This window comes from Eurypyga helias, unplaced genomic scaffold, assembly GCF_000690775.1.
Source record: "Eurypyga helias isolate BGI_N326 unplaced genomic scaffold, ASM69077v1 scaffold12061, whole genome shotgun sequence".
NCBI classification, from domain to species: domain Eukaryota; kingdom Metazoa; phylum Chordata; class Aves; order Eurypygiformes; family Eurypygidae; genus Eurypyga; species Eurypyga helias.
Window position 1 is genome coordinate 8548 of NW_010231616.1, and position 26857 is coordinate 35404.

At 41.2% G+C, this 26857-nt stretch overlaps 1 protein-coding gene across 1 annotated transcript in view; it reads left to right on the forward strand.

Annotated features, from left to right (window-relative positions):
- Positions 1-275: 275 nt before the first annotated feature.
- ADARB2 (adenosine deaminase, RNA-specific, B2 (non-functional)) overlaps positions 276-26857 on the forward strand; it is a 106631-nt gene continuing 80049 nt past the window's right edge. The window contains exons 1-2 of the mRNA XM_010161145.1: positions 276-356; positions 7858-8765. Of these exons, the coding sequence (XP_010159447.1) occupies positions 335-356; positions 7858-8765 (930 nt within the window). The 5' untranslated portion in view covers positions 276-334. The remainder of the gene's footprint in view (positions 357-7857; positions 8766-26857) is intronic.

Below are 26857 nucleotides of genomic sequence, written 5' to 3' on the forward strand. Positions count from 1 at the left end.
GACTCAGGCACCATTGCTGGGAAACACAGCCAAGGAGCACTACAAAAGCACAGAAACCAGGAGGGATGTGCATTTGGTATTTGTATGACCCAGCCCTAAAAACACATTGTAGATCAGTGAATTTTGGTGGAGTTGTGGGGTCAGGAAAAAAAAACAAAAAGGAAACACACTTGCTGAGATGTTTTCATCTGAGAGAAAGTGTGGAGTAGATCAGAATGCACTGAAAAACTACTGATTTTATGTGTCTCTTTTCTTCTTTTTTCTTCTAGAAAAAGTAAGCATACTGTCAACCTTCATAGCACCCTTCAAGTACCTGAGTCCTGGTGCAACCACCATGGAGGATGAAGACAATTTGAGTAAGTAGTCTCTTTTCCATATAGACAGATAATAATAAGGTTCAAAAATAAAAGCGCTACAGTGTAGGGGCAATTGTAGAAAGGAGGTGTATTTGTAAATGTTGGCAGGCCATAAGCCCAGTCTTCATGTAAAATGCAAAATTCCCTGATGCTGAGTACAAACATGTTCTCCAGTTCCAGCTAAAGAGGAGTTAATTTCAGCTCACCTTCCCAGTTTTCCCTGTGCAGACCTTGACAAGGGAGAGCTGTAAACGGTGTGTCACAAATACAAAGGAGAACTTCTTACAAAATACAGATGTTCACACTCAGCTTTACAGGTCTGTGGAACTCCCTTTGTTGTTTATATTACCTTATTCTACTCACTTGCTTTTCTCACAACCCCTAAAAAACCAGGACGTTCTGATGCTGTGTCTTCACCCAGTTTTGTTTCCTCTGTTACAAAAGCTCTTTGCAAAAGTAAAGACTGCAGGATTGAGCCATCAACTTCAACTGTTTTCTCTTTTGCTTCTGTGGTATAACCCAGAGAACAAAATAAAAGAAAAATAAAGAAAGAAGTCTAATCCAATTGAGAACAGATGATTAACCAAGCTTAAACAAACCAGATGTAGGCCAAAACTTAGTCACCAGATTCTCTTGGTCCCTTACACCTGAACAGAGTCACTGCCACTCCCCAAACCTGTGACTGCAGCGCTGGTGGAAAGCTCTGCTGGGTTTGAAGGAGCTGTGAAGTCTTCAAAACCAAGAAGTCTGGGAGTGTGCAATTAGGACTGAATAACTCTCAGGAAACCCTCACATTTATCACCTGGAAGCAATTATTGTGTGTTATCCAGCCTTGATTATTGTAACACATCTTGAATCATTAAAAAAATGGAGGGAAGCTTTCTGAACCAAATGAGCAACTCTGAGTTTTAGCATCACTTACCAGATGGGTTTCTTTTCCAGCCAGACACACGCTGACATGTTGCCCTCTTAGAGCCGGTGGGTGGGAGGAATGGTGTTTATCCCCATTGTTGCTAATCTGCCTTGGTTTCATCACGGTGCAGCACCAAGGGGAATAGCTGGTGAAGGAGAGAAGGAGCACAGCCCTCTAGTTTCTGCTGCTGAGTAGCACATGGACATCACACCGTTCTGCTGCACAGGGACCCGCAGGGTTTTACATATCTTAGCAAAGGCAAAAAAAAAAATATCCTGAAAATCCTTCAAAATTGGTCCCTGGGAGGCTACATTTTCAGGAAGAGATATGAGAAGTACACACAGGAAACATATTATGCACATGATGAGCTTGTGCAGGCACCTCCTGCGTAATGTTTCCCAAATGTGCTACTTAGTTATTTTTAGGTAATGTAGGAAGTTTGTACAAGCCAAACAGTGTAACACCATTTTCTTATTGCTGCTGTAATGCCAAGACTGCTTCGCGTCTGTGCTGGCTTTAAAATAGCTCACATGGACAGGGTAAGCTGTGTTTTCTGAAAGAGAAATAGCAAATTTTGCTGGTTGGGGACATCCTGCCTAGTCCTCTCTTGGGTCAAATGTACGCTTCAGTGATAAAGATAGCAATTTTTGTCTTGGCACATACAACACATTTATAGGTGTTACTATTAGAATCTAAAAAAAAAAAAAAAATTAATTAAAACCAGCCATATTTCAGTGTTCACTTCTAGTACAAGGCATAAATCCCACTAATTTCTATAGCACACCTGTACCTGTGCAGTAATTCATCATTTTAAAGAGCTTCAGTGATTTGCTGTGAACAAGCAGAAGAACCTCCTTCTGTGTTAACAATTTAACATGAGCCTAGGAGAATGCTAGCAAGTCAGATAAGTGATTTGCTTATCCCTGTAGTTTTCTGCTCACTGAGCATCCTGTTAGAATGCCCCTTCCTGGACTGTGCTATATTGATAGCAGCTGAAACAGATTCAAATCCTGTTTCACATTCCTTTAGGCTTTCTTTACAAAACTAGTTTTGCCGGGTTAACCACACATGTATTTTCAACTGGTGATTATTAGCATATAAACACTATTATTGTGGTTTATGGTCCATGAACTAATACTAGAAAAATGTATCAATGGCACTAGGCACCTTTGGAATGGCATTTTGGGTAAAATAATAATCAGTCTCCAATGAAGACTTTATCTTGAACATGTGAGAAAAGGACCACCCTATTCATTTCCAGAAGCTGATTGCACCTAAGAATGTAAGAAATGTCAGACAGGATTAGAAATAGGAAGTTTAGGCCTGCACATGGTCTTTTAACATTTGCTGTTAGGGATGCATTGAGCAAAAGGGCATTTAAATGGTGATCTTCCCTTCGGTATATCTTTCTAGCACCCAGCATGAAATTTATTCAGCCAGAGTTTGCACCTGAATCATATTTCTTAGACATCAACAGACCTGTCTAGTTCTCTTCGGAGCCCCCTGATACTTCTGATCTCAACAACAGCCAGGAACAGGGAGTTCAGTCATTTAGTGTGTTTTCAAAAAGTGCACACTTTCATTGCTTTAAGCCTGCTGTCTCTAGTGCTTAGATTGCATGAAACAGTGCATAATCATTCCCTATTCACTACCTTCGTACCTGCCTTTCTTGGTGTAACAGACCTCTGCCTCTCTCCAATCTTTAGTTGTTCCATCCACACTAAGCCACAGTGTCACGATACTTGCACATATAATCCAGGGTGTACCTCTAGCAGGAGCCTATGATTCCTGGGGATCTCATTTTGCAGTGCTGCCATGTGTACGGATGGTGCAGCACCTTTCTGCAGGGGTATACCTCTCCCCAATGTCTACAGAGGCAGCTGACGGTGGTGGTCCCCAACATACGGATTTCAGCCACTGCAACAGTCTTGCAGGATGAATCCCAGCCCAGAGTCAGTGTACTGAAGCATGTTCAGTTATGAGTATGTTGGTCAAATTCCTCCTCGGGTACCATGAGGCACCAGAGCTTTTGATTGTGCAGTGTGTACAGCAGGGACCTTACCTCTAAGACAGTGAGTATCCCCTTCCAGCAGTCAGAGCCCCAAGCAATCCCACACAGAATCAAACTTCCTGGTTTTGTTTTGAAAACTGTGTCTTTTGTCATCGTTTGTATTTCTCCCTTGCCTAAAGCTAAGCTATACTCTTGTCCTGATTCAGGAAGGCAAGTACACAAATTTGTTTCTGCAGGTCAAACAGGGGTTAGATATTAAAATGCAGAAAAATAAAAATTAAGTCCTACCTGTGTTGTTGAAAGTACACTGGTAGCAATCGAGTGTTTACTAAACATTTCTAAGCACAGTAACTTCATATTATCAGTTGAAATATGATGAATTGAAATATGAAATTGAAATTGATTAGTTGAAATATGAAATATCAGAAATATCAGTTGAATTAGCTTTTTTATACTACAGAAATAGCAAATTCTTTCTTTGAATATCAGTTTTTCAATAATGTACGGCCCCTTGTAATTCAATATTAAGGATGCCAACCAAAATGAAAATGCCACCTACCACCTCTCCTTCCCCATCCTCCCTGGAAGTTAGCTTGGCAGCAGAATAACCTTCAACAGGAACAATATTATCTCTTCAAATGTAGCGTGGAGTATCGGATGGCTAGTTCTGCAGAACCCTTATGACCCAGCGACATAGACAGTGTCATTATTAGTGATGCATTATAGTTCTGAAAAGTTCTTGAGAATGCAGACTCTCTAGGTTAACTCTACTGTGCATAATGACCAAAAGGAGAAAAACATGAAAGAGCAGACAGAAGATTGAGGTATACGGCATAAATAAATATGTTTCAATAACTGCTTTTCTCTCTCCCATGCAATTACTGAAGCAAATACAAATTTGTAATGTCTCCTCTTGCTTGTGAAACTGCAAAAATCAATGAATAAAGTTACCTGAGGAGATGTCACAGAGGTGTGGGACTTCTTCAGAAATCTTACCCAGTAAATTAAGAACTATTGCCAAAAAAATTGCAATATTTTTCTTTCTCTTGTTTTTTAACTCCCTCCCCTTACAATTGTATTATTCTCCAACCTTTCATCATAGGAAATCCATGTTTTATTAACATTTTTTTTTCCCCAAATGCAAAGAATGTGTTTTGGGAACTCAAGAGCAAAGATATTATGAGAGATAAGAGGACTGAAAATGATCCACAGTTTTGCATTTTCCCTGTGTGCATCCTCCGACTTACCCCTTTCCTTTTAGTGCTCTTCATTTCTAAAATTGCTTGTGATTGTTCTATTACAGCTGCTTACAGTATTTATCTTGCGTAGTTTGGTGTCATTTGCCTGCTTTGTCTGATTTTCACAATAGAAGTACATGTTCCACCATTAGAGAGGTAATCTTATGTCTGCTACACAGAGGTCTCATAAAAGACACATTTCAAAGACCTCCTATTTCAAAGATACCTGAAAGTATAAAGTAATTTCACATTCCCCGGCAGCTGCCAGGTACCGCACAAGTCCATCAGGCTCACAGACTTTCTGAGGCACTCACTGTATTTAGGCTGCCTCTGATTTACATGCCATGGTGACTTGTGGCCTGTTGCAGCTCTCACTGAGGTCTGTGAAGAACTGAGCTATTTCCTGCTCTTTCTGGATCAGGTCCTCTAGAAATCTGGTTGACTGGATCTCCTTCGTGGTGGTTGGGCCAAAACATGCCATAAACACACGTCACCATCACGCATGCCCCATGTTGTGCATGTATCTTTGTGGCTGATCTCTGGAAGTTTTACACTTGCATCTCTGCATTTTTTTCACTGCATCAGCGCAAACTCCCTGTTGGCCAAAACCTGGACTAGACAATTCCATGGAGAGAATTTAGGACAAACAAATATTGTTTATTTTATGTTGCCATGTTTTTAGTTAGCCACTGTGTTAGTGGTTAGTGAGGGTGATTAAGGTAAGATGCTAAGGTCACACATTCATGTTCACAAATCCATGGTTCTCTACTATGAAAGAAAAAACAGCTGGAAAATGAAAATCTGAATTATAAATAAAAATAACCCCTCAAGTTTTCCTATTCAGTAGTGCATAATCAATACAAATTATTTTCAAACCTCAGTATAGTGTGAAGCAAGAGCTGTCTTACTTTTCATGCTTCCTGGCTACAATATCATTAGGTACCATAATTGACTCTGTAAAACACCTAATAGGTAAGATGAGAGAGATGTGAAATACCGAAATAAACCTGCTTCCTGTTATAAAAGTATGCCTTAGTCAAAATATTACACCTTTACTGAAAAAAAATCACGCAGCCAGAGGGGTGCATTCTGAGTGGGATGGAAACATGAGAAACGCGTCACAGTGGAAAATAGCTGGCCAAAGCCACTGCCAGGGTAAATAGAGCAAAGTTGAAGCTGGCACCTCCTTCCCTCTCAGATCAGAGCTTCCACAAATAGAGTTGTGAACTCAATGAGAAAAGACCACATTATCCTTGTATCTTAGTTAACCTGACCTTTTAAATGTCTTATTTCCAGGGAGGCTGGTTTAAAGATGTCACGTTTTATGTGGCTGAATGCCATATGATGAAACTTTTCTTTCCATTCTTTCCTTCCTCTCCTGTCTTCATTCTCTCCCCTTAGCTTCAGAAAGTAAAAACTGACTGGTCACTACGGCCTTAACTTCTCAGTTCACGTTCTGCCTCAACAAAGCACTGCAGCAGATAGGTCTGCAAATAACTTTGGTGAGACATGGGCACAGGCTGGAAGTTCAGTGTGTTCCAAAGGTTTTTCAGGAAAGGGAGCCAAAAGACTCAGTCCTGCAAACGGGCACCCACACGTGCAATTGAGCCATGATTTTTACTCATGTCTAAGCAGTGAGCTGCTTTCTGTGGAAGAACTTGTATGAAAGCAGACTTATTGGTCTGACAGGAAAAAGCCTCTTTGATATTTAATAAAAGTGCAACTCATCAGGGTATAGATGAGGTTTTTAATCATGATGGTTGGTATGCAGAGAACATAATTCTCTGCAGGCTCCTGCGTATCTGTCAGCCCAGCCTAATACTGGGCTGCAGCAAAGACACATTGCTCCAGCAGAAGCTCCTGGAGGCATAGCCAGCAGCTTAACCCTTATATCCTTGCAGCCAGTTTGTACATCAGGGTAGAGGGGAAAACAAATATGGCCATGGCCCCACAGAAAGTGAGAGGATCATTCTCTGTCCTCGAAGGACCGCAGGGACCTACTCTGTGCTTGTGACTCATGCAGCCTGCACAGGTGGCTCGCTCCTGTTGGTCAATAAGAAAGCATGGGAAACGCTCCGTGTTCAGTGCTGGATGGAATACAGCAGGCAGCCAGGCAGTGCTCTGCTCAGGAAGAGATCAGGTGCATTGCTCCAGGGATGAGTTGCTTCATGGGTTGGTTACACTCGTGTTTACTTCTTCAACTTGTCTCTGCCTCAAGGAATGTGCAGGAGGACTGGAGGATGTATCAGAGGTGCAATACATTTAAACAAACCTATCAGAAATGACAGAAATATTAGAGAATGCTTATTTAGACAGCAGTAAATTTCATGTCTCATTCAGGAAATCAGTGAGATGAATCTCCATTCTCAGTCATGCATCTGCTGTAGCAAAGGGCACTGCCCCCCAGCATGGGTAATGCACAAGAGTAGTTCAGAGCAGTGTGTGACTTACTGGTTCAACAATGAAGGGATGCTCCCTCCATAGCTCCCCACTGCCATTTCATTCCTTTCCTTACGCTCCTGGCAGTCACTCTCTCCCGTTGCCTTTCCTTGACACAGATCATTCTTTACATCAGGAATTACTTTCATCGTGATGCTCTGGCTTTCCCTAGTCTCATTTAGATTTATCTAAATTTTTTTCAGTATTAGTTCTTGCTGATGCAGGAGTTAAGAGTATCTGCAATTGAATTTGACAGAAAGATTCTCCCTTATTAAACTGGAATCTGAGTCCAGACGAGATTATTTTTTCAAATGCTAGGAAGGTCTGTCAGATCATTTATTAGGCTGGATTCATGATGTTAACAAAGCAAGAGCCTATGGTGTGAGTAGAGCCGGTCAATGTACTCAGAGCAAATAAATTATTTAGTGCATTTACCCATTTTTCTGTTTGTGAATCATTTGTGAATCATTTCTGATTTCTAATAATGTGTTCATAAGCATTCGCCCACATGGATTATAGAACAAATCTCAGCCTAAGGGAACTTTGCAAACTATTCACTTTTCACTAGTAATTATCCAGTGTGAATGCAGCAGTTCATTTAAGTCACATGGCATCAGTTATGCTTCATCTTTGAATGATGGAATCTTTTTTTAAAAACAGGAGGCTACTGACTAATACAAGTAGAACTTTAGGGACAAATACACATCCACAATATGCAGAAAATCTGTGCTATAAATAATAAACCAATCATTATACAGATATTTGAGGAAAACCCAAAAAAGGGCTGAGCAAGGATATCTATCATTAACTTTTCTTTTTTGGCTCTTCTGCCAGCCCTAGGTATAATGTCAGCTACTATGATGACAACTAATATGAGGTATTTTCGTTCTTAACTGACAGGTACCAGCAGTGCAGAAGTAAAAGAAAATCGAAACATTGGCAACCTGGAGGATCATCCAATATCCTCTAATGAGAGGGCAAGAGGGGGAACACCTAGCAGTAAGAGAAAAAGACCCTTAGAGGAAGGCAATAATGGCCATTTCTGCAAACTCCAGCTCATCTGGAAGAAAGTCTCGTGGTCAGTGACGCCAAAGAATGCTCTGGTTCAGCTACATGAACTTAAGCCCGGTTTACAATATAAAATGGTTTCGCAGACAGGTCCAGTGCATGCTCCAGTCTTTGCTGTTGCTGTGGAAGTAAATGGACTTACGTTTGAAGGCACAGGGCCTACAAAAAAGAAAGCCAAAATGCGTGCTGCGGAGCTAGCTCTGAAGTCATTCGTTCAGTTCCCCAATGCCTGCCAAGCTCACTTTGCCATGGGCAACTGCATCAACCCATCCACGGACTTTACTTCCGATCAGGCAGACTTTCCAGATACTCTGTTCAAGGAGTTTGAACCATCTACACACAGCCAGGACTTTTCAGTCTATAACCCCGTTAATAACGAATTACTTTCCACTGCTTATCGACACGGGCGCTTACTCTGCCATACGTTGGACTTAATGGGCCACGGTAAGCAAAACAAGCACAAGATGGCATCCAAAGCAGAGAGTGAGAAGAACCCAGTGGTGCTGCTAAATGAGCTGCGGTCGGGCCTGCGGTACGTCTGCCTGTCGGAGACCGTGGAGAAGCAGCACATCAAGAGTTTTGTGATGGCGGTGCGCGTGGACGGCAGAACATTTGAAGGCTCAGGACGTAGCAAGAAGCTGGCCAAGGGTCAAGCAGCGCAGGCGGCTCTGCAGGCCCTTTTTAACATTCAGCTGCCCAGCCATATTCCCAGCAGGAGTAAATGTCACTACTTGCCACAGGTGAGAGCTCCTGGGTATCCGCCACCACGTTGGAGGAATTCTTTTGGGATCGCTATTGCTGTAGCTGTTGTTGTTCCACCAGATGGTCCCTCTGACATTATAGCAAGTGCCATGCCACAAAACAGCCCTTTTCTCATAGCAAGAGCCAGATGCCACAGGCAAAAGCTTGAAAATCATATCCTGAAATCACTGGGTACAGTTGCAACCCTTTCACAGGAGGCATAGATGTAGGAGCAAAATGTAGGGGGAAATACCAGTGTTTCAATTTGCTAGAGAGAATGGTAACATTGACACAGAGAAAAATCAGGTCATTCTGTGATACTGCATCTTTCTTGACAGAAAGGATGCCCCATATCCTCCTTTTAGAGTTAATTTTTGAGGATGACAGTGCCATTCAGAGGAGACAGCAAAATCAAGGAATTTGCCTGTGTCAGAACAAACTCTGCAGACACTTCTGCCACTAGAAAAGTTAAGGACTTTTGTTTATTGTATGCTTACTTTTTGGGCTGGTTTTTTTTTTGTTTTCAAATATACCTCCAAAAGCACAAGGGATAGTGAAAGCTCTGAAGTTTTCTTGGAACAAATGTAGAGAGTACTGATGTATTCATACAGAAAATACAGATCTGAGGAACATACTTAGCACATCAAAATTTCGTAGTTGGTCATATGCCAAAATCTATCTTAGCATTATTCAGACATATGTCAATTTTCTAAGTTCAAAGGAAGTCAGGATTTGCAGACATTGGGAAGCATTACATGGGTTCAAGCAATTTCTTGATGTGTTTGTGCTGTCATAAAAGGTTTGATCCACCAGCACCAGGGGGTGATCTACTGCTACAAAGCTCCCTTTATGAAGGGAACTGTTAATGTCCGGGATTTAATGCAAAGCACTGGGAGCACTAAGACTCATTCTGCTGCTGGCTTGCTGGGAGACCCTAGGCAAGTCATTTAAATCAAATATACTTGTAATAAAAATGAGCATGTTATATGAAAGAACACTTCAAGATCCTTAAGTATTGTGTAAATGCAAATTATTAGTAGCAATTCCCATTAACATTAGTAAAAATGTTCATTAGTTCCTCAAGGAGTTTGATAGGAGATAAATCCTTTAGGTGACATGTTTGCCTGCAGGACCCAGGAATTATATTTGGTGACCCAGAAGTTTCCTTCCTATGTTTCCAAAAAGGAAACAAGAGACATATAAGATATTGTGAAATACACCATAATCCTCCACCTCTTCCTTTTAATTCTGGTTTGTAAACTGCATGAACAAGCAGGAGAATAACATAAGTTTTTAATAGCAGTGATTTTCACAAAATGCTCTGCAGGCATTTTGGAAGCCTTGGTCATCCTGGCAGTTCCATCCTTCCAGTACTCCTCCAAATATGGATAGTTTAAATGAGAAATCCATGCTATTTCCTGCCTAAATTAATCCTGGTAAAAAGTAGTTTGTTTTGATGAACATGCCTATCTTCCCCATGGAAACCTAGCACTTGGATATAAAGAGGAATCGCTAGTCCTGTCCTGCTGTCTGCTTTGCTGCCCCCAGTGAACCTTGTTGGGTAGGTCAGCAGGTAAATACTGTGCATTTATTGACTGGTGGCTTGTCATGTTCTGAAACTGCACCACAAGCATCATTGCTCAGTTACTGAGCTCTCTGAAATATACCTTGGTTTCTTGGCTTCACCTTCATCTTCTACTTGAATATCACATCTTACCTGAGTCCCAAAGCTGATATATTTTTCAGTGTATACATTCCCTTTTTTATGGCCTTTTTTCCTTTATATAGATTTCTGCTCTCCTTATCTTCTTCTCCTCATTGTTTTAGAAGTATAAATGTCAGTGGAAAAGTGTCACTAAACTTTGTCAGTATTTTTTGAGTGGTTATGTGTTGTCCAACTAAAAGATTAGTCATGCACTTTTAATCCCAGGATGCAACACACTAATTGAGAGATAAGTCTTAGCACTGATTTCTGCTGGCCTCTTTACTAGCTGCTGTCATCAACAGACATAGCAGCCGTGACACAAAACGCAAGTTTCTGTTACTCACTTAAGTCATAACCCAACCTCCACTGAAACCAACTGACGTATTTCCACTGACTTCACCTGAGCTATAGCTTTAGCATTAAATCCAGAAGCATCTTTACTTGTTCTCTCTGTGTTATGCATGTTCTGGTTTTGTCTGGTATAGAATTAGTTTTCATCATAGTAGCTGGTATGGGACAGTATTCTTTTATGGGGTAGCTCTATTTTGGGTGTTTTGTAGAATCCAAGAGTATATTTACTTCTGTGGTTGGTCTTTACACAGAGTATTCCAGCCTTGCATGTCTCTGTTCCTGTTCCACTTGCTGTTACCAGTGGTGTTAGGAGGCCAGAATTTGACTTTTCCTGATTACAGCCTGATTGGAAACAGTAAAAGCCAAAAATCTTGTAATATTTGTAGTCCAGTTGTGCTGAACTTACGGATTTCTCAGTGTCCAAGAAAGTGTCAAAAATGTTCAGATGTCCTTATGAGATGGGTCTCCCAGCTGCTGACATTTCTGCTTTGCTCATCAGAGCTCCCAAGTGACCTGGCATCCCTCAGCCTGGCCCTCGGGCATGCCCTAAGAATGACAGTCACTTTTCCTGCTAAGTCACTTTTCCTTCTGACCAAGGGAGATTCAATATAAAATGTCAAAAGAGGGACCATATCCTCCACTCCGTCCTGAGAGGTGCTGCCTATACAGGAGGCTTCCTGAACCACTTCTCAACTCAGAGTACTGATGTAAAATCCTGTCACCTCAATCTCTCCTGAATCAGGCATAACAACAAAATGCAAGAACAGCAAAGCCAGAAATAGATTAATTCCCTGGAGCAGCTGGAGTCCAACTTGCTTCTTCAGCTGTCTCTTCTGCCCTTTACCCACCAATGCTGAAAACCTACCATGAAATTGTGAGCACTTTACAGTAACTGGTGTTTTCTTAAAAGAACAACACGGTGCCTCTGATTTTCACTCCTGTGATTGTTCCACAATATGTTTTCACTGACTGCAAAATTATACCCCAAAAATAAACAAAAGCATATCACACGTTACACCAGGAAAAATTTATAATCTCATAATTTACAACCAAAATAATTGAGATTGTGACTTCTTTACCATCAGCAGCAGTACTTTGATCCACTTCTGTGATTTTCATAATGTACAGTGATGGCTGGGACCTTGAGCTCTTGCCCCTGTATAAGGTGTATAGAAGGTAGCTGAGATAATCCAAGGACCACCTAAAATGTTCACAAGATTTGCCCATCAATCCCTCAGCTACTGTTCTTACTCAAACCAGATGTCTTATCTGTGCTATGTCACCAAAGTGCAAGATAAATGCTATTGATGGTCTGAGGCTGGGCACACCATGTTGATCAGAGTAGCCAAGATAGGAGCCTGGAGATCTGTTAAACTAATGACAGAGATAAAGTGAGTCAAAATGGAAATTGCAATGCATCACTGTGTGCCTTCTCTAAGTCACTGAATACTGTGCCTTTTTTCCTTGTTCCCTACCACACTTAGTCTGAACTCATGTTGTCCATCAAATAATATGCAGTTTCTTCCAATATCAGCTTTTATGGAAGTCTGACAATTGTTTCTCCCTACCTTGGGGCCTATTTTTCTTGTTATCCAGAATAGGAAACAGCACCAACAAGTGCTAACCCTGACAGCCCTAAAGAGTCTGCACTGGTAGAAATCCATCCACACACTCCCAGGTTTACAAGTGCAGTGTGCTTATTTCAGGAGAACAAGGTGACCCCTAACTGCATCTGACCAGTTTACAGACTCTTTTTCTAATTTTATACTCCTTCTAATCTATCTCACTCAGTCTAAACAGCATTCCTACTGCTGTTGAGCAAAACCATTAATTAATATTGCCATACAAATTAGTAACAGAGGGGTGCTTGGATTTCAAATGGACCTAAATTAAAAAAGGATAGGTGTGAAAATCGCATTCACTCTGCTTTGAAATGGCTTAACGCTGCTGTTGCTGGTTCACATCCAGAGCCTCCAGTGCAGTAGTTGTCAGTTTGTTTATTTAAACAAAACCTCATTGTGTTTTGTGTGTGTGTCAGCAAAAAGAAGTAGGGTTTTTTCCTTTGGCAAATAAGGCCAACCAATTGAATCCAGTTAAACCCCCTATTTGCCAAAAGCTTCATTTGCAGACCAAAGCAGTCTGAGTATCCCCATTGCACTGATTCTTTACCCAAGCAGGTCAAGGATTCCTGACAGGTGACTTCAGTGTCACCTTGATGAGCGATGTCTTAGGAAGAACAACTACTGGACCCCACATCTCTCCTCCACTTCCCTCCAGAAGCCTGTTTCTCTATGCTGTAAGATTGGTTCGTTTTCATCCCAACTCAGTTGTTCCTGCCTCCTTTATTTCTCTAGGTACCCTCATTTGCCAACTTCGATGCAACTATGCCCTCTCTCCTGTGTCACAACTGAGCTGGGGCTGAGGTTGGCAGTGACAGATCCGACTCCGGTGCGAAGAGGGGCAGCGCACAGCTCGCACTGAGCTTTGAGAGGCTGTTCTAGCGTGTTTATGGGAAGAGCTTTGTCTGGTCATGGGACCAGGTACATTTCTGTATAACAGCCTCTGTTTTCTCCTCAACAAAGAGAAGCAGCTGATAGCGGGGTGTGTAGCTCCTGAAGGAAGGGAAATGGTGGGGACTGGAGAGATGCCTCTGCAATACAAATAGTGTTTGATTTTCGACCATCTATTTCTAACTCTGTAGGTGGGGAAAGTTGCTTTTTATAATCAGAGCAACGGGCAGTCAAGACATTTATAGGATTACAGTTTCTTAAGCAAAACAATGGCAAAGGAACCAATTTGGAGGCACAGCATCAGTGCACTGGATACTGTTATTATTATCCTGGCTGCTAATAAGATTGCCGTTACTTCTAGGCTCACAGTTGAGGAACCAGGACCATCCCCTTCTCCCTCAAACAAGTCCAACATAGAAGATGATTATTACCCCAGAGAGATTACAGCCTGAATCTTAGATGAAGAAATTACAATGTTTAAATGTATATAATCCATGTAAGATCAAAGGGAGATACAGAAGGGCTACCTACATGGAATCACAGGAAACAAATTAAGAGGGTAGAAAGGGCTCCAGTCGCTTGCTCTCACAGCTTCAGCACATATGTGTAGACACATTAAGGAGTTTGCACATGAAAACCAGTCATCACTGCAAAATAATATATTACTTTGCATCAGCTGGGCTAGAATAATGTTTCGGCTATTTGTTGCAGGAAGAAGTGTCTGAGTCAGCGTATCCATCTCCACCCTCTATACATCTATCTTTTCCTCCTCAGTTGCTGTACCCTGTAACTCCCTATTCCCTCCAGGCCATAGATAACTCCAGCAGGGTCCCAAAAAGATTTCCAGGCATCTGTCTTTAAGCACTACATTATATAGAGTGTGCTCAGGGCTTTCAGAGCATTAAGTATGCTAAACCAAACACTTGTGATGAGGATGTGAAAGCTTAAATATACCAATCACATAATTAATAATACTTAGGAGAGCTGTAATAATGGTGATATTTAGTTAATGAATGACTGATCTTCATTTATAGAAATGAAAAAATAATTTTAATATCTTCAAGGAAAAAATCTTTAAGGCTGGAAAGTATTTACCTCAAGAGTATATTTACATATATAATTTAAGTTTATAAGCAACCCAAAACCCTTCTCTCTCTCAAAAAAAAGGAAGAATAAAAGTATCGAGTTTTCCTTTATAAAGACGCTGAAAAGTCCACTGTTATCATAGTGCATTTAGAGTAGACTGAATCTGATTTAGCTCTTTGACTTGGCTGCTGGCTGCTCTTCTAGCGTAGTTGCAAATACTTCATACCATCCATATATCCACAAAACCAGAGTTTGATTTCTCCCTGTCAGAGCCTAGATTGCTTATTAAACATGGCTAGTGAAACACAGAGTGGGCTCCACTGACTTCTGCTATTTACCACAATGAAGCAGCCTTGCCTATCCAGCAAGCTGATGGTGTGGATCTGATTTGTGAAGAATTATTATTTGTGCAACCCATTATGGTCAGACAGTTTGTGCAGAATGATTAGGGCTCCGGCAAGCAGCAGAGCTAGTTAGTACATGAAAGCTGAGTCCCACTCTGGTGTCATCCACACATAAAACTTCCTTCTAAACCAGACACTCTCACAGCTGTCAGAGCCGCCTTTGTTGCTTTCTGGCTTTGTAAGTGAGCTAGGGACACTTCAAAAAGCTCCCGGCAAGCTGGACCTCGTTAAAGCTCCTGCTTTGTCCTGGACTTGCATCCTGACATTGTTTATGATGCTTCATTATTATCTACTTAATACAAGCTGTGATCGTTCTGCTCTGCTAAATGGAGCTGTAATACAAGCGCCCAGAGTGAATTTTTCTGTGGTCAAGTTCCATGCAAAGCCTTCTCCATCTGAGCTGGAGTGTTACAGTCATGCCAAAAACACGTTCTTTATCTATTTTTATCTGTAGTCACATCTAGGAAGCCTTAATTATTCAAACATATTTTTCCTCCTATGAGCAGAGCATCAGAAGCAAACTCCTACCATTTATTTTACGATGACTACCTCCCTCTTGTGGTCCTTCTGCCAACCGTATGGCAGGCAGATCATCGAGATGTGGGGAGAAGACAAATAATCCAAAACACCTTGGAAAGGCGGCAGCAGCATTGGACTGCTCGCTTCCTGCTGCATAACAGGGAACGACTTTGTCCGTTTTGATTGGTTTATTGCATCTATTAGCCTTTAAATAGTACATTTGTATAGTAGTTTTGGAGAAAACCAACATTTCTCCTGCTCCTTTTTCTCAGCTGAAGTGCTCATGCATACGGCAGTGTGAAAGGATTACATACATACACACAGTCACAAAATAGTATGCATGTCATAAAATTCAATAGGTGGGACACATTTAGGGCTTAATCATAGGATTGTTGGGAATTAATGGACAGAGAAGACTTTAGACTTCTATAATGGATGTAAAATGTGATTTATGTGTTTAGACATTTAGACAGCCAAACAAAACTAGAGAGTTGGCTCATGTTCTTTGAGAGAGTAAAATCCTTTGTGGTTCATTTAGTGCTTTCTTTATATGAATATCTTACAAGTGACTTTGGATCTCTAATGGAAGCAAAATCTATCAGAGCAACTGTTGGGTTTTTTTCTTTTTCCATATGCATGATGTGAACTTTTGTTAAGATTGGGAATTTTACATGGGAATTTTACAAACTCCTAAGAAATAGAAATATGCATAACCACTGAGAAAGTGAGTAAATTATCCATCTCCTTTCATCGCAATGTTTTATTCAGTGAAAACAATCAATATTGTCTATGTCTCATGATACCCATCAGCTTCTTAGACTGAACTCTAAGGAACATAAAATATTAATGCCTCTATAAACCTTTCCTCCTTCACCTTAAATACCCCAATATTGTCTTTAGACAAATTCCTGTTGCTTTTTCATCCTTTCTGATTTTCTAATTGATAAATCAGAGTTTACTTTCAAGCAAGTTAACCATTATTTCCTATTTGTCTTCTGGAGTGGTCATTTGATTTGAAATCACCTTAGTGTGATAGCTCTTAACCTACTTGTCATCACATCTGCTGAGGCACTAACCATGTAATCAGATCTGAATTCAGACAATGGTATCTTAAAATCAGTGCTACACTCAGCTGTCCCCTGAATAAGCCCATGCTACAGAAGCCACACTGATTTGCTGTATAAATTCCTCATGTGCTGTGTCTTCTGACTCTTTATAGAGTTCACCTCTAAAAACTAAAGGTGAAAAGAGAATGTTCCCTGACAAAGATACTCAAATGTACAAAATGAACATGTTTTGATTTGTTCAAAGAAAAAGTCTGTGTCCTATGATTTCTAGGTTCTGTTCATGTAATTCCATTGTTGAGTTCCTATTTGTAGGCCAAATTCAATGAACTAGGCACAATTACACACATCAATATTTACAATAAAATCCTTTGCCTACTCTGGGTCATGATTTTAACACAAGGAATAATGTGAGTCTTCAAGGACTTGAGGGGAGCGTGAAGTCAGCAACACTGGATTAATTTCTTGTTTGATAATTAGTTTTTATCCAAATCAACTCTCTCCTATAATTTTAAGGAATAATCCTCTCAGAGATAGTGGAGTATAAACTCATTACTCCTGAATCAGCCCCCCCTCTTTTCTTCCACTCTCCTTGATACACGGACAAGTCATCCTAACCCTCGGTGACTAATGACCCTTGTACACTCATAATATGGACAGTAGTTCATAACAGCACCAAAGATAAACTGTCAGGGCTTGATTGGCCTGGTCATTGCAGAAAAACAGTGTCCAAGAGAGATGCAGAAATTGAACACCTGGTCCAGCTCTACAGAAACCCTCTGCAGTCCGAGTCAGTGGCCATCAGTGTGCAGCAGCCAAAAAAGCTGAGTTAGTTAGAAAATAATAGGGAGCAGAGGCTGATAGCACAGCAGGCATAAAGTCAAGTTCCTTGAAGGCTCATGGTTATGGCAACAATGAGGGGCAGATGAGCTGACTGATGTGCATCAGAAGATGCCAATCAGAGCCACAATGAAGATTTTGTGTATGGTATCAGCAGTTCAGATGAAAATGGAAATGGTTAGCTGTTAAATCTGTTCTCTGAGCCAAAAGTTGGCAGTTGCACCACGGAATAGCAGTGTGATTCGCACATAATAGCCCCCTATAATGATGCTAACAATGGCTCATAACATGACAACGTGGAGAGAAGCGGAATGGCCCATGAGGGTCACCATCCAAGAAAATACCTTCACAGGTGCTAAAGGCAGTTGTCAGCTTCCACCCAAGAAAAACAAAAAAGCCTTGGCACATACATTCCTGTGGATCATATGGATCATTGAGCTTGCAGCTCAGCCCAAGGGTTTTGATATTCCCAGCCAGGACTGACAGCACATTACAACACTGTCGCATTTGCTGTCTTTTGTGGCATTGCATGTTCTCCTTTCAGTGCCCAGCAAAAGCCCATGTGGGATTTTTTCCTTCAGTCTTCAAAGGAAAATAACATTGTATTATTAGTGCAGGCTGGTTGCTCTGACTTTCCAATACTGACTTGTGGTCATAGCCCTGCTCTCCCAGAGCATGTCTTTGGTGTTTGATGACTTGGGAGTTTCACTGGGAAGTTCATCTTAGCATGGAGATCATAATATAGTCACATGAACATTACCAGAAAAGCAGCCATTTCTTGACACAAAGATATCTTTGCCCATTTTGTGCTTATCTTCTTCAAAAATACACCTCCTTCAGTGCTGTAGCACATTCCTACTGATCATAGTTCATACATATCTATATGGTTCTCTGATCATCAGTGTCATCGACATTTATTTACTCTAGCAAATATCTCAGCATGGCTGAAGGATCCTGTGGATTCTATTTGCCCTTCTTCTAGGTTCTGGCTACTAAGCAGAGAAAACAGCAATATCGCTTAAAAATGATTTATTTGATAAGTAAGCAGATTATTTTACTCAAATTCACAAAAGAGTTCTTAAAAGAAAACCACAAAACGCTACCGTAAGAACCCTCAAGTAGAAATTATTTTTTCCCTTCCTTTTTTTTTAAAGTGTGGGATGTTTTTGGTCAGAATCATAATAATAATGCTGATAGGAGTTGCCCTCTGCTTTTCCAGGGCAAGAACCTTCAGCTGCATGTTTTACATTTTGACTTTGAGGGAAATCAAAGTACAAGAGGGATAAGACTGCTACTGTCATCACACATGGATGGGAAGAAATGAATAATATTCCACATAACATTAACAAGATACAGTGCATAAATTTTCCTTTTAAATCCTGTATTCATAAAAATATAAAGTAATGCAACTTTCAGATGTACTAGTCTTTGATGTAGATATTTTGAAATTGTTCCATCTATGAATAGGCAGGAGGCTAAAATGAATGTAAATTTTCAGAAAATTACATTTTTGCCTACATCTTTTCTTGGACATTTGGGAACTTAGAGAGATCTTAAGCCCTCCCTCTCTCAAAAAGAACTAAAAAAAAGTAGAGTCCCATCTCCTTTATATAGCAAAAATCAAGCAAACACACCAAACTAGAAAGTCCTTACAGGCAGATGAGCATCCTTGCCATGTAAATGATGAGCTGAAATCAAGTAGATATCGGAGCAAATGTTCCCCGTGGAAGAGCGAAAAACAACCTGACGGATCTGTTGGGGAGCCCTTGATAACAACAGGTCACCAGATAAATGCCAATGAGGCTGAACTGAGCAGCAGGAGAGAAAGAAACATGGCAAAGACAAGCTGGGGAAAAAAAATAAAAGGGCTTCCAGGCTGCCTTTGACAGAAATTGATCTGAGCAAATTAAACACTCGTACTGTAGTGGTTAGCAGCCTGTTTTTTCTCTCTCTCTTTTGAAACGTGAGATGCTGGCAGGGAGATCAGTGCGGGTGGTTTGCCTCTGCTCGGCAGTAATATCTGGTGTGCGGAAGCAGGGCTGCTCCCAGCTGCAGACATGAAGGGAACTTGGTGGTGTCAGGGATAGAGGCTTAAAATACTTAAATTACTCCATCAAGGACATGGGAATGTTTTTTTGAGGAGAGGGGCAGAAGCGACACCTTAGGTGAAAATCAGGCAAAACCCCCAAGTCTGGGAGGGAAACTTGGAGTTATGCACAGTCCTGAGGTAAAATCCTTGGGAAGGTATGCATAAGGGAATGTTCTGATTGTACCTGCGAGCTGTGTTTTGCTACCCATGCCACGAACGGTATTCTGGGAGCTTATTTTCTTTGCACGTATACTTGCTAGCATTACAAATATTAAAAGACCTTTTCATAGTTGGGAAATTAAGGTGAATAACCAAAACAACATAAACTAAATTTGCTCTATGTGGGCATGAAGCCACAAAACAATGTGGGCAGCTAGCACCTTTATTCGATATTCCCACGGGCATAAACCAGAGCGGAATTTAAACCTGTGGATTTATAGCGAATAAAATAGTGAACTTATCCTGAAATATGTTGCAGCAGTTTCTCATTCCATCATGCAGCTGATAAACAGCTAATCTCCAGTTCAGGCCTCTCTATTTAAATAAGCACAGTAAAAAGTTTAGCTATCTCTGACTGAACTACTTGAGCTGAATATCCTTAGTTCACTGCTTCTGGCCCCTATTAAATTCAATTCAGATAAAGTCTGTTTTCTACTAGTATTTGTTTCTCTCTTGACACAGTTGGTATGTGCTCCTGCTAAAAGCTTTCAGACTGGAATGAAAATCTACTGAAAAATACACTATTCTGTAAGCATAACTAAGCATCACTAATATTAGGAGGACAGAGGATTTCTCCTGTGTTGACTGTTAACAAACATGTTGCTCTCACTCCCACCATTAAAACTGATGATTTTGCAAAGGTGGTACCAAAAAGAAAGAGAGGACTACATCTTTCCCTGTAGCACAGCAAACAAGCACAAACTGTTGGACGCTCTCAGCTTGCTGCATATTCTGCCTCGGAGCTGCCTTTTTGCCCTGGCAGTGTCAGGCAGCTGCCAGCTCCACGCGCCCCGCTGCAGGCAGCCAGCGGGCAACTATGCCCTGCCCCACGCGTGGCCAGACCCACTCCCGTGACACAGCCTCCCACGGCACAGGGTCACACGTGGCCTCCAGTCCACAGCCTTAATTCCCTTTCCCGGCTCCAGTTGGTTTCCATTTTCCCTTCTGACATTCCCGTTATTAGGAACAGTCTCCTCTCTCCCGGAGTGCCTCATCCAGGCAGGAGCAGGCTGGAGCTGGAAGCAAGAAAGCAGCTGTGAGAACAATTCAGTAGAATTTTAGGTCAGATGTTAGGTGCCCCGTCCTTGTGATAATCACTTGCATTAGAGCGCATTAACACAATTGCACTTGCAGCGAATTAACGGTGATCTGTGCAGAGGCACAAAATCAAGTGCAATAATAATACACATGTATGAAAAACAACATGATCACTACCTAATTAATTAATAACTGGTTGCTGATTAAAAGGGGAGCATTTGGAGCTAAATGTGTCCTTGACAACACTAACAGGATTGGTTTAGCACTGATTGTATTTTACAGTAAGACATATAAGTGCAAATAATTGCTTCCACTAAATCATGGAATTAGTTCCATGACAGTTCAGCTGATTACTTCAAGGTTTTTATCTGCGTTCAGTAGCTGCAAGATCCGCTACCGTTTTGCACCCTGCTAGCCGGTAGCAAAACACTCTTGTCTGTTTACATGTATCGCATCTAATGTAGCAGGAGAAGCAGAATCGATACTGTAGATATATACAGTACCTGCATCACAAAGGTTACCGTGCTCAGAAATAGCTGATGAAGACTTGAGGTAATGAGCTGAAACATCCTGAAAGTAATTCCTAGCAGCACTAAAGACAATAATATAACTTCACCTGACATGGGTAATCCTCTGCAGACTGAGGGAAGCATAATTTTTTCTGGAAGGGTGTTTTGTGGTCCACTGAGAGTTTGAGTGAGATATGGGATGTACCTTACGAGTGAAGAACAGCTCATAACTCAGGAGAGGTGGAACCTAAATGAAGTCACAGAGGTCATTCTTATTTTATCACTGGGGGAAATACGCACTGTGTATCACACAGCCTTTTCATACATTTAGTTACTGAGATAATTCTGGGTACAACGAATTGTTCACAGTTTTTTCATCTTGTATTTCATGAGCAGAAAGCTTTTAAAATAATTAAAAACAGCTGCAGAGAAACCACTTGCCCTGTGAGTCCAAACCTAGGTTTCTTTACAGATAAATATAATGAAATACATGGGAACTCTGTGGTTCATGCAGGGTATGGAACTATCAGCTAAACACTTTTGTTCCCAGTACATTTTTTTTGTTGCTGCTGTAGTGCAGAAGCTAGAAGGACCAGTGAAGCAATCAGAGAAGTTTGCTCATCCTTTTAAGTCTCTTCATGGTAGCAGCCATTCGTGTGATGTGAATATTTTGGCAGAAGAGGTTTCTGTGCATGTTTTCAGACTGCTTTCCTAACAAAACTAGCTTTCTCTGGTCATGCTTACTGCTGCTCCTAGTAATCCTTGAGCCTGTTCAACTAAATTTGATAGCAGCAGATAAGACACTCAGTGTCTATCTATACAATATAAAAATGGGGACTTTGTAGAAAGAAGCAAGAGCAACCCAAACCAGTCCTGCACAGGGAACAATGCAGTTACTCCCAAGACAGCAGCCAGTGGGCCAGGCAGCATGTTTGCAAGACATACCGAGATGTACTGGTGTCTCTGGTTCTGTTTCTTTTCTTCTTAACGTAAGGGGGCTGGGTGTCCTCTTTTTGAGAAGCGTGAGTCTATTTGAGCCTGCAGAGTCACACTGGGTGTAAGAGGAGCTCTGAGGAGGTTGGAAGGAGTGCATTCTAACGGGTTCTCTGTGGATGGAGAGGCTGAGCCCATGTATCAGTCCGGGACAAGACTGGAAAGGGTGAATATGAGGGCAGTCATCTCAGTGTTTGATTGGTGGGTCCAAGGGAGGAGGAAAGAAAAAAGTCATCGTTTGTTTTGGTTTTGCCTAAGTTGGTAACCCAAAATTGATCATCTGAGCTTAAGTGCATTCTAGTAACAGCTGTGAACAATTTCACTGGTTTTCAATGCAGTCTGTCACCAGTTCAAAGGACTATGAGTAATCCTAACAAAGCTATTTCTCCTTCTCTCAAATAGTAAGATAAAGTCAGATATGGAATTGTTAAGTTCTCCTTTTTTTCTAACATACTTGGTTCTGGTTTCTGAAGGACTCAATTAGCAAAAAGCAGAAGGTTGAGAAATGGTTGATTAGAGGTTCAGCTGTAAACTGGAAGTAAGTCTAGTCTAGTAAGTCAGATGTCTGTTGATGAGTCTACTATGGTACATTTGTTATAGGATAGATGGGGCAGGTGCTAAAGTCCTTAGCAAAACTGAAGCCAAGTTGACACTGGATTAAACAGGAGTATTTGTTGTATTTGGCAACTGTGGAAGAGTTTGTAGTTTGTTAGGGAAAAGGGGCGCCTGCGATGCATCTGAGGGGTTTGTGTGCAATATTTCAAAAGATGACTGAGCCAGTGTTAGGAGGAAATTGAGTAAGTGGGTGGAGTTGGAGTGGAGTTAATTTTCTTCATAGCAGATCATATGGTGCTATGTTTTGGATTTGTGACCAAAACAGTGTGGATAATACAGGGAAGTTTAATTACTGCTGGAGCAGTGCTTACACAGAGTCAAGGCCTTCTCTGCCTCTCACACCACCTCACCAGTTAGTAGGCTGCATGGGAGTAGGTTGGGGGGAGACACAGCTGGGACAGCTGATCCCAAATGACCAAAGGGATATTCCATACCATGTGATGCCATGTTCAGCAATCAAAGCTGGGGGAAGAAGGAGTAAGAGGGTGACATTCCAAGTTATGGCATTAATAATAGACCTATTAAACTGCCTTTACCTCAACCCATGAGTTTTCTTACTTTTAGGCTTCTGATTCTCTTCCCCATGCATGTGGGAGGGAGTGAGCAAGCAGCTGCATGGGGCTGAGCTGCTAGACAGGGTTATCCCACAACAGTGTATAACGCTGGGACATGACTGTAGGAGGTACGTAAAAGTTACCATTTATGAATCTATATTGACATACTGGTTTCCACAGAATCCAGTGGCAAAATTATTTGGGTCCAGGTTAGCGGACCACATATAGGGAATATTTGGAAAGGAAAAGACTGAGATACTAGAATTTAAAAACCATATTGATGATTGTTGTCAAATAGCTGCCTGGTTTCCATTCATACATCAAATAGCTGCCTGGTTTCCATTCATACCTCAAGGGGCAAATCAATAAACCATAATTATCTCCTCCGTTTATAGGGTGACGCTTGTTCTCAGTTTGAATCGACAACTATTGAAAGGCCATATGAGGAAGACCTAAATGTATGTGTCAGGATCAATTCAGAGTTTAAATTGCTTATAAAAGCTTTTTAATGTCAATGCAGATATCTCAAAGTGGCCTAAAGAGAGGGTGACAAAAAAAGTAACTGGCTGTGTCACTGGCTAGTTTTGCTTTTGTAGTTTACCGGGGTACTGTCAACTGGAAACCTAGGTGATGAACTAAGCATAGTGCTAAATACAGCACTTTGCATCTTGCTGCCACAGCTTGTGAGTGGTTTATTTATTTTAGCTTTCTTTTCTCCCTGATTTCTGTTGAAAGATTCAGATTTAAAAAGAGGAAAGTTCACTAATTATGGAATTTGTTGGAAGTGTGAAGCAGATCATAAAAGGTTTTGATGAATAGAACCACAGAACAGTTGACATTGGGAGGAATCTCTGGAGCTCATCTAGTCCAGCCCCTGCTCAAGCAGGATCAGTTGCAGCAGGTTGTCCTGGACCATGTCCAGTTATGTTTTGAATATTTCCACAGATGGAGATTCCACAATCTCTCTGGGCAGCCTGTTCCAGTGTTTGACCATCCTCAAAAAAAACCCAAAAACCAAACAACATCAAACTATTTTCTTGTATTCAGATTGAATTTCTTTTTTTTTTTAATTTGTGCCCATTGTCTCTTGTCCTATCACTGGGCACTACTGAGAAGAGTCTGGCTCCTTTTTTTCATTTCCTCCCATCAGGTATTTATACAAATTGATGAGATCCCCCTGAGCCTTCTCTTCTCCAGACTGGACAAGCCCAGCTTTTGCTCATATGAAAGATGCTTCAGTCTGTCTTGTACTGGGGAGCCCAGCACTCTAGATGTGCCTCACCAGTGCTGAGCAGAGGGAAAGGATCACCTCCCTCAACCTACTGTCAATGGTCCTTCTAATGCAGTCCAGGAGGCTGTTGGCCTTCTTTGCCATGAAGTCACATTGCTGGCTCACACTTAGGGTGGGCCAGCTGGTTCACAGTTAGGGTGAGAAGGACCCCAGGGTCCTTCTCTGCAAATCTGCTTTTCATTTGGCTGGCCCCTGACCTGTCTGGGTGTATGGGGTTGTTACTCCCCAGGTGCAAGACTTAGCAGTTCTCCTTGGTGAACTTCATGAGGTTCCTGTCAGCCTGTTTCTCCAACCTGTCAAGGTCCCTCTGGATGGCAGCACCACCATCTTGACATATCAGCCACTTCTCCCAGTGTTGTATCATCAGCAAACTTGCTGAGGGTACACTCTGCCCCACCATCCAGATCATTTATGAAGATGTGGATGGTATTGATCCTAGCATTGAGCCCTGGGGTACACCACTAGTGACATGCCTACCGCTGGACTTTGTCCCACTTGTTCACAACCCTAAGTGGTCCCAGTTGTACAGCAAGGTTTCAGTCCACTGCACTGTCCACTTATCTAACCGGTATGTTGTCAGCTTGACGGTAATGATGTTATGGGACATGGTGTGAAAGGCTTTACTAAAGCCAAGATAAATAACATCCAGGGCTCTCTCCCTTGTCCACCAAGCCAGTCACTCATGATAGCAGGCTATCAAGTTGCTCAATTTCCCCTTCATCAGTGTGGATTGCTCCTCAGTCTCCTTCTTGTCCCTCATTGGTTTGGAAATACTTTGCAGGAGGATATTATCAACCACCTTCCCAGGGATGGAGGCGAGGCTGTCAGGCCTGTAGTTCCCAGGATCTTCCTTCTTGCCTCACTTGAAGATAGGAGTGACATTTACTCTGTTCGAGTCTTCAGGAACCTCTACCTGTTGACATGAGCAGAGGCAGAATAAGCAGGGTATTTTCCATTTGTTTTTCCTCTGAGCGGCAAGTTACTGAGCTAACTTCAGGAAAAAGTGTTGCAACACTTCCATGGCCAGTGCTGTGCTGGAAGCTAGATGAGAATATCAAAATGGTCCCTCCTGGCTTTAAAATCTTTGGGTTTAGAATTATTCATGCTTCTGTTAAGTCAGATACAACTAATACAAATGCAACACCTTTTTTGTAATTTGATCATGTGCTTTTAGCACAATTATTTAATAGTCCTGAACATTCTTGTTAATCATGTGTGGCAGGCAACTGTGGAGGGAATGCTTCATGATTGCTCCTTATTCAGTATCATGCTGGGATTGCAGACCCATGCTCTGCTGTTTATGTTATCTGTGCTTCACTTCAGATATGTTTTATTATAGTACTTTAAAAAGGAGAATGAAACATTTTATCATATTATCCTGCCAAACCCCTTGTGTCTATTTTTTTTCTTAAAGAATTGTTTTTATCATCTATCTTTTACTGTGTATCACAGCATTATCTTCACCTGTTAAGGGAAAAAATGAATGGACTTACAGTCTACAACAGACTGACAGCAAATCATAGCATGGATGTTCCCTTCAGAATGACAGTTATACCCTAGATGGCATAGTGACTAAATAACTCATTGTGAGAAACTCCTTTTCACCGACAGTTGTTAAATTGAAGGTATTACCAAAACAGAATGTAAGAATTATTGCTTGCTCTATGGTCATTTTTCTTCAGGTAAGTATATCCACCTCTTTTTTTTTTTTGCTTACTGTAAGAAACAAACTGAAAGAACCAGTACAGCCCTCAGCATCATTACAGCACCATTATGCTTTATGCTGACTTAGTATTTCTGCTATAAATCCTGTTTTCCACGTGCGTCTTGAGCCCAGGGTTCATTTGTAGACCAGGCTTGTATGGGGAAAAATATTTTTTAATGCACTTTGTGGACTGAGCCTAGCCCTTTTAAAATTTACAGTAGAGTGACATAAAGATAAAAATGAATTATTTCAGATGCTTTCTAGTATTGCTCTTTCATTCCTGCAGCAAAGAAACTAGATCTCAGTTTGAAGTTGAGGTTTTGCTAACATTTAATGGGAAATTACTATAGATCTGCATAGATTAGAATCAACACACTCAGAAGAACGGCTTAATTTATTTTTAAATTGCCTAATTTTTCATAGTGAATTAATACTCCAGAAACTTTACTGTATAAATGCAATACAAAACCTCGGGTATCTCCAGTACTCTGAAGACTGAAAGGTGGGGGTTTTTATTAGCAGATCAGCAGCAGATCAATAACGCAGATGCGCAGATCTATGTGTTCTGAGTATAATAGACTGACAAAACTGTCTCTACT